The 13,096-nt window shown below is 39.2% G+C and overlaps 1 protein-coding gene across 1 annotated transcript in view; it reads left to right on the top strand.

Moving 5' to 3' along the window:
- Positions 1 to 13,096, top strand: part of LOC110197327 (aldehyde oxidase 2-like) — a 116,462-nt gene that overhangs the window by 35,023 nt on the left and 68,343 nt on the right. The window contains exons 11-16 of the mRNA XM_078147662.1: positions 1,956 to 2,107; positions 3,458 to 3,551; positions 4,564 to 4,671; positions 5,443 to 5,629; positions 9,071 to 9,254; positions 10,375 to 10,467. Of these exons, the coding sequence (XP_078003788.1) occupies positions 1,956 to 2,107; positions 3,458 to 3,551; positions 4,564 to 4,671; positions 5,443 to 5,629; positions 9,071 to 9,254; positions 10,375 to 10,467 (818 nt within the window). The remainder of the gene's footprint in view (positions 1 to 1,955; positions 2,108 to 3,457; positions 3,552 to 4,563; positions 4,672 to 5,442; positions 5,630 to 9,070; positions 9,255 to 10,374; positions 10,468 to 13,096) is intronic.

Here is a 13,096-nt window from a genome sequence, read left to right as displayed (position 1 = left end):
CATAGAAGTTAAAATGTAGGGGGAGGTGGAGCAGCTAGGAGGCTCAGTGGATAAAGCCCTGGAGTCAGGAGGACCTGAGTTCAAATTCGACCTCAGACACATAATAAATACTAGCTGTGTAACTCTGGGCAAGTCACTTAACACCAATTGCCTCACAAAAAAAAAAAAATAATAATTAAAAAGAATAAAATAAAATGTAAGGGGAAAAAAATCATAGAATATCTGCAAGTGGACCTCAGTAACTACCTAGTCCATAAAGGGCAGCTAGAGTTGGGGGGGGAGGGTATTTAAGGAGAGGTAAGGATGGAGGAGGCAGGGAGCATTGCATGTATGTGGGCAGCATGGTTTGGAAATGGTTGGAAACTGATACAGTTGCCTAGTTCCAGGCAAGATAAGGGGGGGAAGGGAGAACCCAGTGTCCCAGGGACAGAGTCCAAATTAAGCTTGGGATTATCCAAAGAATATAAAGAAATAAGGGGAGTGAAGGAGAGGATGATCTATACCCTCTCTACAGCAGTGTAAATAAAGACAATGATAACAGCAACAAAAGCCAGATAAATATATAGAAAGAAGTTTAGAAGTTGTATTTCTGCATCGTAGGAGGATTTCGATAGCATTTTGTTAAAGTTAATGTAAGTTTTTTGTTTTTCTTTTCATACAACCTTTTTTTAAAAAAAAAAAAAGTCCTTTGAATACTTGAACTTATTAATGGAAGTTAAAGTAAAACTTATTATTACTAAAATAAGGCACAACAGCCTCCAAAATTAGCAAATAAAACTACACCCATTTAGGTGTATATTGTAAAATATCCCTCTTGTAACATTTTGTTTCTAGAACAAGTTACCACAAAGTTCACTCTGTGTGATTATAATTTTTTTCCTTTTATTTATTTATTTTTAATTTTATTAATTTATTTTGATTTATTAACAATCACTTCCATATGCTTTTGAGTTGAAAATTTTTCTCCCCCTTCCTCCCCCCCCCCCCCTCCCCAAGACTGCGTACAATCTGATATAGGCTTTACATACCCACGATACATATTTTCACATTAGTGAAGTTGTAAGTAAAAATTAAAACCAATAGGAGGAACCATCAGAAAGATGAAACAAAACTCAACAGGAGGTAAAAATAAGTGATAGCGATTCGACTTCCATAGTTCTTTCTTTGGATGTGGACAGCATTTTCCATCCCGAGGCCTCTGGAGATGTCTTAGATCCTCATAATGCTGAGAAGGGTTCAGTTTAACAATCTTAGTCATTGCATAACGTGGCTGTTATGTGTACAAAGTCCTCTTGGTTCTGCTCACTTCACTCAGCACGTGTGATCTTTATTTACCACCCATTTAAACACTATCTGATTTCATGCCCTGTATTTACAAGGTGACAGCTGTGCATGATGCAGCATGGGAAAGTAGAAAGAGGACTGGGCTGGGAGTCAGGAGAGCTGAGTTCTAGTCTCTTCTATGCAACTAACTCACTCTGTGACCTAAGACAAGTCACAACCTCTCTGGGCCTCAGTCTCCTCATTTGAAACTAGGGGGTTTGAGCTGTATCTCACCACTGGCCAGATGGCTCCGCAGGAGAAAGTGAGGCTGGTGACTTTGCACAGGTCTCCTTCACTTAAATCCAATTCACTTGCTTGTCATGCCATCCCCTCCCTGATGTCATAGTCCTCTTTAAGAACAAAGGACAGGGGCAGCTAGGTGGAGCAGTGGATAGAGCACTGGCCCTGAATTCAGGAGGAGCTGAGTTCAAATCTGACCTCAGACATATAACACTTACTAGCTGTGTGACCCTGGGCAAGTCACTTAACCCCATTGCCTAGCCAAAAAAAAAAGAGAGAGAGAGAGAACGAAGGACAAGCAGCAACCAAAGGGTTTGAATAAAATGACCTCTAAGGTCTATTTTTTTTTAATCAGTGCTTATATTTTGCTGATTAAAATAATTTGCTTTCAGGACTGACAATAGGGGCTGGCTGCAGCCTGGACCAGGTGAAGCAGATCCTGACCGATGAAGTCTCCAAGCTTCCAGAGGAAAAAACACGGACATATCAGGCTCTCTTGAAGCACTTGAAAAGTTTGGCTGGACAACAGATTAGGAACATGGCTGTAGGTTCCACACAAAAAAGAGGGTTGTATATAAAACTGTGAAATTCCTATCATACTATTTGCTTAAATTTTTCTTTTCTTTTCTTTTGGCTAAGCAATGGGGTTAAGTGACTTGCCCAGGGTCACACAGCTAGCAAGTGTTATGTGTCTGAGGCCAGATTTGAACACAGATCCTCCTGAATCCAGGGCTGGTGCTCTATTCACTGCGCCACCTAGCTGCCCCATGCTTGCTTAAATTTTTAAAAGTACATAATAATTCCACACACACTATTTTCTTTTTTTCTCCTTATCAATAATTTTATTTTAGTTTAGTTTTTCCTCTACCATTTTTTATTAGTTTATTTTGATTTATCAACAATCACTTCCATAAGCTTTTGAGTTTAAAATTTTTCTCCTCCTCCCTCCCCTCCCCAAAACGACCACAATCTGATATAGCAAACATTACTTTCAAAACTATCCCACTTGTCTATGCTTCCTTCTAAACTTTCTTCTGTTCCCTTCTGTGCATTTTTAAACAATAACTATCTTTTTCCCCCATCACTATTGTTAACCTCCCCTCTCCCCACCCCCCACCCTGCCCCCAAGAAGCCAAGAAGAAAAAAATCGTTGTAATAAATAAACATAGTCAAGTAAAACAAAGGACTGGTCATTCTTGGTAGGCAATGTGCAATAACGTAATAGATCTTTGTGTGTACAAAGCTAATTGGACAGGCGTCTATGCTGCTCAGTTCCCAGCCTTTGTGCACTGAGGCCAGTGATGGTATGTACAGAGACTGCACTATATTCTCACCCTTTAAAGGGACCCTCTATATTCAAACCAGGCAGTAGGAAGGGGACTAACACTGCCCCTGCTTCCCGCCTATGCTAAGCAAAAGGCTCAGTTGCTCTAAGAACCATAGCATTTCAGAGATAGAAAGGACTTTAGTCCTTTCTGTGGCCCTCTAGGTCCTCGGGTATGGCCTTTTGACTGAATTCACAAATCCTTTTATTAAGGGGATTTGTTCTATGAAGTTTGAATTCATTCAAAGGGCCACACTAGAGGACCTAGAAGGCCACATGTGGCCTTGGGGTCACAGGTTCCCCACTCCTGGGTTCAGACCATTTTACAAGATGAGGAAATGGGACCAAGGAGGAGTCTTAGACTTAAGACTCTTAGATCCAGTTCTCTTTTCACCACATTGGACTCTTGCTGAACTTTTGTAAACAAAAGAGAACCAACCTTTAAGCTACAACTCCAATAAACAATTATTAAGCCCTTGTGAACACGCATGTATGTTTGTGTGGGTGTGTACATAAAAATATGATCAGATAAAGGGACTGAGACTGAAAAAATAATTTCCGTTGTATTAGTCCTTAGGTGGACACGTCATGAGCCGACATGGCTATTCAGATCTGAATCCAATTCTGGCTGCAGGAAATGCTACTCTCAATCTAGTCTCCAAAGGTAAGATATAACAAAACCGAGTAAAGCAGTGTTCCCAATTTAAGAGAGGAAGAGTATGAGGACGAAGAAGAGGAAGAAAAAGTGCTATAAGCCACAAAGTCTGGTTCTAATTCTCTCCTCCATACAAGGCAAGAGTAACATGCAACAGAAAGCTTTCAAGCCATTGTGGGAGTGAATGAATAGCTTTGTCCAGCACCCTCAAGATGCACTTAGCCTGTACTCCCTAGTGAGCTGAACCCAAGGGTGGTTAGCAAAGGGCAGGGTAAAGAAGAAATAAGAGGGTATGCACTCCTCCCACCTCTTAGTCTTCCTACAAACAGGAGAAGAATAGGTAGACAGATAGACAGACAGACAGACAGGCAGATGATAGATAGATAGATAGACAGACAGACAGACAGATGATAGATAAATAGATAGTCAGACAGATGATAGATAGACAGACAGACAGACAGATGATAGATAGACAGACAGACAGATGATAGATAGATAGACAGACAGACAGATGATAGATAGATAGACAGACAGACAGACAGATGATAGATAGATAGATAGACAGACAGATAGACAGACAGACAGATGATAGATAGACAGATAGATAGATAGACAGACAGACAGATGATAGATAGATAGATAGATAGATAGATGATAGATAGATAGACAGACAGACAGATAGACAGCTAATTACTAAACAACACAAAGATTACAATCTAGATTGTGGATAAGCCACATGCATATGGGTCTTTCCTTGTCCTTTGGACCACATACAATTTTGATTCCTCTAAGATTGTGGTCTAATACACAGGAAACTATAACATAAAAATAATATAGTATACGCTAAGTGCTTCAGAGAGATTTAAATTCAGCACTCTATGAATGAAGTTCATGAGAAATAATCATTACTGATTGGCGGTGTCAAGGAAGCTTTCACTAAGTTACTGTTCCCTTTTACAGTTGACATGTACACGTTCTTTCAACTTGCTACTCTTGAAAAAAATATTTCTTTCTTCCCCAGAAGGAAGACGTCAGATTCCTTTAAATGAGCATTTTCTTGCTGGACTGCCAAATGCGGACCTGAAACCTGAGGAAATTTTGGAGTCTGTGCACATACCTCACTCTGAAAGGTAAGACATAGGGGGCCATTTTTGATGGAGTTTTCTTAAAAAACTTTAATGTCAACTTTTTTAAAAAAAACAAATTAGAAGGAAGAACAACCTTGTAATAAAATCACACGGTATCGTGTGTCATATCCTTCCAGTCATTGCCCCAGTGTAAAATGGTCACAGTCGTGAGAGCAAGCCCCAGGCTTGCTTTGGGAGCTGTAGATCCGGAAAAATCCACCCACACTCCTTTGCATCATTCCTCTTATGATCAAGGGCTACATTTCTGAGACAGTGATTAAAAGGATAATATCTGGTTATAGAATAAGGTTTCCCAGTTAAAACTGGTCCATGTGGAGAACAAATATGCTGTTTTAGCCTTATTAATGGCATGTTCTGACCAACCACAGTAAATAGCCCAGATAGATATGCACAGGCGAGCTCACTATGTTTTCTAGAATCTTAAGCTGGGATCTTAGAATCATAGACTTAGAACTAGTTGACCTTAGAGGCCATCTAGTCCAACCCCTTCATTTTATAGATGAGGAAAGACCCTAGTATGTGCCATCTACACCTGACAGCTTTTGTGAAGATCAAATGAATTAACATAAGTGAGGTGCTTTGTAAATGTTAAAGGTTTATATAAATGTTAGCTATTATTATTATTATTATTATTATTATTATTATTATTATTATTCACTTAATAGTGGCCCAGAGATTCTTAGGACTAAAAAGTCTATACTGTACTTCTTTGCTTTGACCCATCTAAAAATCTCAACTGATTTTGTTTCCACAGTGGGAATTTGTGGTAGCATTCAGACAGGCCCAGTGTCAGCAAAACGCCTTGCCTGATGTTAACTGTGGAATGAGAGTCCTTTTCAAAGAATGCACAGACACCATCGCAGGCCTTGGCCTCTTCTACGGAGGCATAAGATCCACTACCGTCAGTGCACATAGATCCTGCCAGCAGCTCCTAGGAAGGTACCGGTGTGTGTGTGTGTGTGTGTGTGTGTGTGTGCATGTGTGTGCACGCACGCGCGCGCGTGTGTGTGTGTGTCTGTGTGTGTGTGTCCTCAACGTGAAAAGGAACAGCTTCAGTAATAACAAACCACATAAACAGTCACAGGTTGATAGATACAGACCTAGAAGAGACCTTAGAATTCATTTAGTCCAACCCCTACTTTTTTTTTTTATAAATGACACCCAGAAAGTTAAGTGACTTGCCTAAGGTCACATAGGTAGTAAGTGGCAGGTCTGAGATTTGAACCCAGTGCCTCTGACTCTAGACCTAGACCCCCTCTTTCCACTGTGCCATGTTCCTTCCATCAACAAGTTGTCATCTTATGACTATAACGTAGGATGAACTCATCTTTCTACTACATTTTAACAATTTATTAAATACGAAATCTCCATAAAAATTCTCTACTAATAGTCAACGTTTTGATTCTATTCAACAGTTTTATTTAGCACCAACTATATATATATATATATATATATATATATATATATATATTATATATATTTTAGTCAATTGGGGTTAAGTGACTTGCCCAGGGTCACACAGCTAGTAAGTGACAAGTGTTTGGTCTGAGGTCACATTTGAACTCAAGTCCTTCTCATTGCAGGGCCAGTGCTCTATCCACTGTGCCACCTAGCTTCCCCGAGCACCAACTATATATCAGGAGTGGCAGCTAGGTGGCGCAGTGAATAAAGAGCCAGGCCTGTAGTCAGGAAAACCTGAGTTCAAATCTAATCTCAAACACTTACTAGGTCTCAGACCTGGACAAGTCACTTAATCCTGTTTGCCTCAGTTTCCTCATCTGTAAAATCAGCTGGAGAAGGAATGGCAAACCACTCCAGTATCTTGCCAGGAAAACCCTAAATGGGGTCAAAAAGAAGAAAATGACTGAACAGCAAAATGTATTAGCACTGCAGAGGATAAGAAGACACAGAAAAGATGGATAATAGTGTAGTGGGCAAAGTATGAAACTCGGAGTCAAGGATCAGATCATCCTCCAGTGCTCACTAGTTATTTGACCTGGTCAATGGCAAGTAACTTAACCCTTTCTAAGTCTGAGTTTCACCATCTGTAAAATGGAAATAATACCTAACTACTTAATTGGGAGGTGTGGAAGGAGACTTCCTAGTACAGGGAAAGAGTATTGAATTTAAAGTCTTGGGTTCAAATCCTGACTCTACCACTTACTACCTTAGGCAAGTCATTTCATCTCTCTAGGCCTCAGTTTCCTCAACTGTACAATAAAATATCTTGCTAATATTAAAGCTCTATTTGTCAATAGAGGACAAAACACACACATATAACCGTGATATAAGGGGAACACAAAGCGCTATGGGGAAAAGGAGGAGGGAAATATTATTTCCCCCTCCCCCATCCTTGTCACTTGGGCACACACATGTGCATGCACACACACAGACACACACACACACACACACACACAATTGAGGAGAATAAAGGAAGCCTTCTGGGAAGTTGTTTCAACAGATTGAGATGAGAGGAAGGACATTATAAGTAAGAGAAACATTGCAGGTGTGTGAGAAAGTGGGAATGTGTTCAAAGAAGAAAAAGGTCTAATTTGGCTGGAACAAAGGCTACCCCAGGGCCAGACCATGACAGGTCTTGAATGCTAAGCTAAAGACCTAGGACTATTAGTAAAGTACTGGAAAAATCGAAAGAAAAATATGTAAAATGGATATATATCCAGTAGAGCTTCATTATCTGAGGATTCTGTATTTGTGAATTCACCTACTCTCTAAAATTTATTTGTAACCCCCAAATCAGAACTCATGGTACTTTCAGGGTCATTCATGAACATGTGCAGAGTAACAAAAAATCTGAGTTGTCAGCCCCACGTTCCCAGCTAAGGTTGTACAAGGCAATGTTCTGCTGCTTTCTTCAGCTCCTTACTGCAAACAAGTGATCTTTTAAGGGTGTGTTTATTGCCGTGGGTTTGTTTTTTGTTTTGGGGGTTTGGGGGTTTTTTTTGCATTTTTGTGCTATTTGTTGGTGCTTTCGCTGTTTAAAAATGGCCCCCCAAGCATAGTGCTGAAGTGCTATTTGGTATTCCTAAGTCAAGGCATCTGTGATGTATCTTACAAAGACAATACATGTGTCAGAGAAGCTTCATTCAGACATGAGTTCCAGTGCTGTTGGCCATGAGTTCAATGGTAATGAATCAGCAATAGGGTTATTGTTGTTCAGTCAAGTATAACTCTTCATGACCCTGGGGACCATATTGTCCATGGGGTTTTCTTGGAAAAAATGCTGGAGTGGTTTGCCATTTCCTTCTCCAGTAGATTAAGGCAAACAGGGTCACACAGCTGGTAAATAATCTGAGGCCAGATTTGAACTAAGGTCTTCCTGATTCCAGACCCAGCACTTTATCCACTTTATCACTACCCCATAATCATGTACATTCAGAAAAAAAGAAGAGGAAATTTGCCTATCTGTATGTAAGACCACTCTGGAAAGTGCTAAAGTAAATGTTATGACCAGAGGCTTGCCAGAACCTAATCTGTATATCCCCAGGAGCAATGGGTCAATATTTGCTAATTCAGTGTTTGGAAAGTAACTACCTCAGATGAGAAGAATCAACTGTATTTACTGCAGTTCTGATGAAGAGGTTATATCATTATTCTATAATTAAACATTATATACTATGTTAATATAATATATTCCTAGTTGCTTTAGACCAAATGTGATCCAATACTGATTTATTGGGCAAATCAACAAATTTCCAGTCCAACTGCTGGGAGTAGGGCAAGGTGGGATAGGCTAGAACATCAATATTGTGGGCCCCTATCCCCTCTTCCCCCCCATAACATACACATTACGTTGGATTCTTTCAATGCTTCTTGCAACCAAAAATTAACTCCCATCTCAAATTTAGACTGAGTTCCCTCTAGGCAAACACAATGTCCAACTCTGGATTCTTGCAGTGTGCATAGAGAAAGGCAACCTTGGATCAAGTCCTGCCTCTGACACATACTAGTTATGTCAACCTGGGCAAGTCACTTAACCTCTTAGTTCTCTAGGTAACTTTCTAAAACTATAAATTGAAGAGAAGGTACTGGCCTGTACTGGTAGAGGGAGTTTCCTCATCAAGGAATTTCCTATGCTGATGAAGTCATAGACCCAATCTCTATCCCTGTCTTTATTCAATACCATCAACCCTAATCATATATTCATGTATCTCTTAATTGGTCAGAGAAATAGAAGAGGGCTGGTGGACTAAATAAATATTCTTTTTTTTAAGGTTCAAACAAAATTGTGATTCTAAATTATTTTTTAAAAACTTAAAAAATGTATCTTTTTAAAAAAGTATACTTTCACTACCTGGTATTTTACAACACATGTTTCATTTGAAACCACCGCTTAGTTTATTCTTTTTTTCCCCCTACCAGGGACTGGAATACATTGATATTGGATGAAGCTTTCAGGCTGATCCTGGATGAAATTTCTCCCCCAGCCTCAGCTCCAGGGGGAATGGTGGAATTTAAAAGAACCCTCATTGTCAGTTTCTTCTTTAAGTTCTACCTGGAAGTATTACAAGGACTAAAGAAAATCATAAAGATGACCTCTATCCCAGTGAGTGCATTGGCTTGTTATTGTACTTTGCACACATATACTTCCAGGCTTTCTTACCATTACCTTCCAAGCTGTGTTAAGTATGACTTGAGCTGTTACTTCTTGTCAGGAGCCAGGCAGTCTTCCTTTAGAAAGACTGTCCACACTATGCTAGTTGGAATTCAGAATATTAATGTCTTCTTACTTTTTTTTTTCTTTCTTTCTTCCTTCCTTCCAATTAGCTAATTTTATAAACTCAATGTTTAGTGGGAGAAGGCTAACTTCCTCCATTTGCTAGGAAGGCCAGGAGAACTTGATCCTGGGGAAATGTAATATAGGCAGAAAAGACAGAGAGATAAAAGGAAGAATTGCAGAAGGGAAGCTTGTATGTTGGGAGGCAACATAGTATAGTGGAAAGAATGCTGAATTTGGAATTAGCTTCCTACACTGGGACTTCCTGGACCCTGGGCCCTCTACACCATTGAGTTAGTGCGTCCATTTAAAACTAGCCATATATGATAAGCCAGCCTAGGCTTTGCATAAATATGAGAAGGCAGCAGACTTTCTTTGCAATTTTGCCAAATGCCTTTTGTGTTCATTTAGCTTGGGGTGGAGCCATAGGGCATTAGACTGTCATGACCTTTCCAACAGAAAAGGTAATATTGATTTGAGTATTGTTCCCAGAACAAGAAGTGGAAAATCATGGGGGAGCAGGAAAGGTGTGCACACATGCACAGCATTGAAATAGATAGCAAGATGCTGTGCTGTCCTAGAAAATGGTTTAATGGGAACCAAAGCATGTGCTGAAGCCAGCTAAATATGGGCTCACTCACCCCAATCACAATGGCTTAGGCCCAAGGAGGAGTCCCAAGGCTAAGTGGATGAATTTCCAGTGAGGATAGGGGAAGGAGGGAGAGGTATGGAGGTCAGATCCATAAGCCTGTTATTCCAGGTATTTGAGAACATCAGGGCAGAATGAAAGTTGCCTGTGCTAGGTATTGAGTAGATTCCTTCCCCTTTTTTCTCTAATAGACATTTAGTACTTCCTATGCCCTTGATACATTATTAAATTAACAGAGACACAATATGGTACATAGCTTGACGTGCATAATTAATATCTTTTTTTTTAATCATCTTTCAGAATAGCCATCGATATCCTGACATTTCAGAGAAGTTCCTAAGTGCTCTGGAAGAGTTTCCTGTCACAATATCCAGAGGAGTCCAAGAATTCCAAGTTAGTGGTTTAGTCAATCAACTGGTTGGTCAATGAGCACAGGTTAAGCACCTTTTATGTGCCAGGCATTGTGCCAGGTGCAAGAAATGCAAAGAAAGGCAAAGGACAATCTTTGTTCTCAAGGCCGTTTTATCTGACATGGAAAACAACATCCAAATAACTATGTACAAATGAGATATATAAAGAGAAGTTAGACTAATCAACAAGAGGAAAGCCACTAATATTAAGGGGGATCGGGAAAGGCTTTTTAAAGAAAGTAGGATTTTAGCTGGGACTTAAAGGAAGTCAGGCAGGTCAGGAGATAGGTGAGTAGGTAAGAATTCCTAGCGTGGGAGACATGAAAATACTTGGAGTCAGGAGATGACATATCTGGTTCAAGGAACAGCAAAGCAGCCAGCGTCACTGGATCACAGAGTACATGTAGAGGGAGGAGAGAAGCAATGTATACAAAGACTAGGAAGGTTGGAGGGTCCTAGGTTATGAAAGGCTTTGAACTCTAAACAGAGAATTTTATATTTGATCCTGGAGATGCTAGGGAACCACTGGAATTTAAAGAGAAGAGAAGTGATGTGGTCAGACTCATGCTTTAGAAAGATCACTTTGGCAGATAAGTGAAAGATGGATTAAATTGGGAAGAGATTTGAGTTGAGGAGACCAACCAGAAGGTTATCCAGGACTGAGGTAAAAAAGGGCTAGTCTAGGGTTGTAGCAGTATCAGAGGAGAGAAGGAGGCAGATGCTAGAGATGCTAAAAAAGGTAGAATTTCTAAGACTTTAAAACAAATTAGAAAAAGGGGGGTGAGAGTAAGAGGCCAAGGAGACACCTAAATTTCAAGCCTGAGTGACTGGGAGGATGGTGGTACCCTTGATAAGAAAATCGGGGAATAGTTTCCGAAGAAAGATGTGTTCAGTTCGAGACGTGTCTAAAGATGTTTATAAGACATTAAGTTTAAGAAGACCAATAGGCAGTTGGAAATGAGAGTCTGAGGGTTAAGGAGGAAGTGAGGACTGGATAAGCAGATCTGAAAATCATCTGAAAAGATAAAAATTGAATCCATAGGACTGATGAGATCACCAAGAAAAATAGAAGAAGAAGAAGAGAGCCCAGGACAGAGCCCTTTAGGATACTCACAGTTAGTGAGTGTGATGGAGGATGATCCAGAAAAAACAAAAACTGAGGAATGATCAGACAGGTAGGAAGAGAACCAGGAGAAGAGTAGTGTCACAAAAACCTAGAGAGAAGAGAATATTAAGGAAAAGAGGGTGATCAACAGTATCAAGGTTAGAGAAAAATGCATTTATTCCTTTTTAAAATTATCTTATTAATAATTAAGTATTAATTTTCTTTTATTAATTAATGATTTCCTTTTGTTAAGACATTAAAAAAACATTTCCATATCATAGTAGAATAGAAAAAAAAAAGATCGCATACAAAACTGCGAATCTATTATATACAACTTGCTATTCCTTTTAAATATATAATAAAATTAATATGCAATTTTCTTTATTAAAATTTTTTTCTCCCCCTCCCCTGCCATAGAGATGGCTACCACAAATGTGTGTGTATACATTCTATACACACTTCTATTTATCAGTTCTTTGTCTGGATGCAGATAGCATTTTCCTCCATAGGTCCTTTGTAGTTAATTTGGGTATTTATAATAGTCAAAATTACTTTGTTGCTCAAAGTTGTTCTTAAAACAATATTGCTGTTACTATATACAACATTGTCTTGGTTCTGCTCATTTCACTCTTCATTATCTCATGCATGTCTTTCCATGTTTTTTCTAAGATCATCGAGCTCATCATTTCTTATAACACAGTAGTATTCCATCACGATCATATACCATAACCTGTTCAGCCATTCCCCAATTGATGGACATCCCTGCAATTTCCAGTTTTTGCCACCACAAAGAGAGCTGCTATAAATATTTTAGAACATACAGGCTCTTTTCCTTTTTTCTTAATCATCTTTGGAAACAGATCTAGCAGTGCTATTGCTGGGTCAAAGGATATAGGCAGTTTAATCACTGTTTGGGCATAATTCCAGATTGCTCTCCAAAATGGTTGGATTAGTTCACAGTTCCACCAATAGTGAATTAGTGTTCCAATTTTTCCACATCACCTCCAACATGTCTTGCTTCCCCCTTCAATCATTTTAGCCAATCTGATAGGTGTAAAATGATATCTCAAGGTTGTTTTAATTTGAATTTCACTGATCAATAATGATTTAGAGCATTTTTTCACATGACTATAAATTGTTTTGATTTCTTCCTTGGAAAACTGCCTGTTCATATCCTTTGACCATTTATTATTTATTCCTTGGAGGGCCACTTGCTTTTCATTTTTAAAATTTTAACTCTATAGCTCTTACTGGTTTATGGCTTTTTGAAGAAGGTCATTTTTTTTTTAAGACTAAGATGCAAAAGTTTAAGATCAAGACTGTCCAGAATATGCTGCTCTGTGTCTGAACAGCTTGATATTAGGATCTCCTGAGATCAACTTGTCCTGTCAAAAAATGTCTTCCTTACTCAGCTCCATGAAATGTGAATAAGACATTGATTTTATTGGCTTAATCTCTCAGAGCCTGTTTCCTCCTCTGTAAAATGGGAAATACTACCACTTAGTCA

Source organism: Phascolarctos cinereus, unplaced genomic scaffold, assembly GCF_003287225.1.
Source record: "Phascolarctos cinereus isolate Bilbo 61053 unplaced genomic scaffold, phaCin_HiC Scaffold_7;HRSCAF=346, whole genome shotgun sequence".
In the NCBI taxonomy this organism is placed as follows: Eukaryota; Metazoa; Chordata; class Mammalia; order Diprotodontia; family Phascolarctidae; genus Phascolarctos; species Phascolarctos cinereus.
The sequence above is the reverse complement of the archived record's forward strand: the minus strand, read 5'-3'. Positions and strand labels throughout refer to the sequence as shown.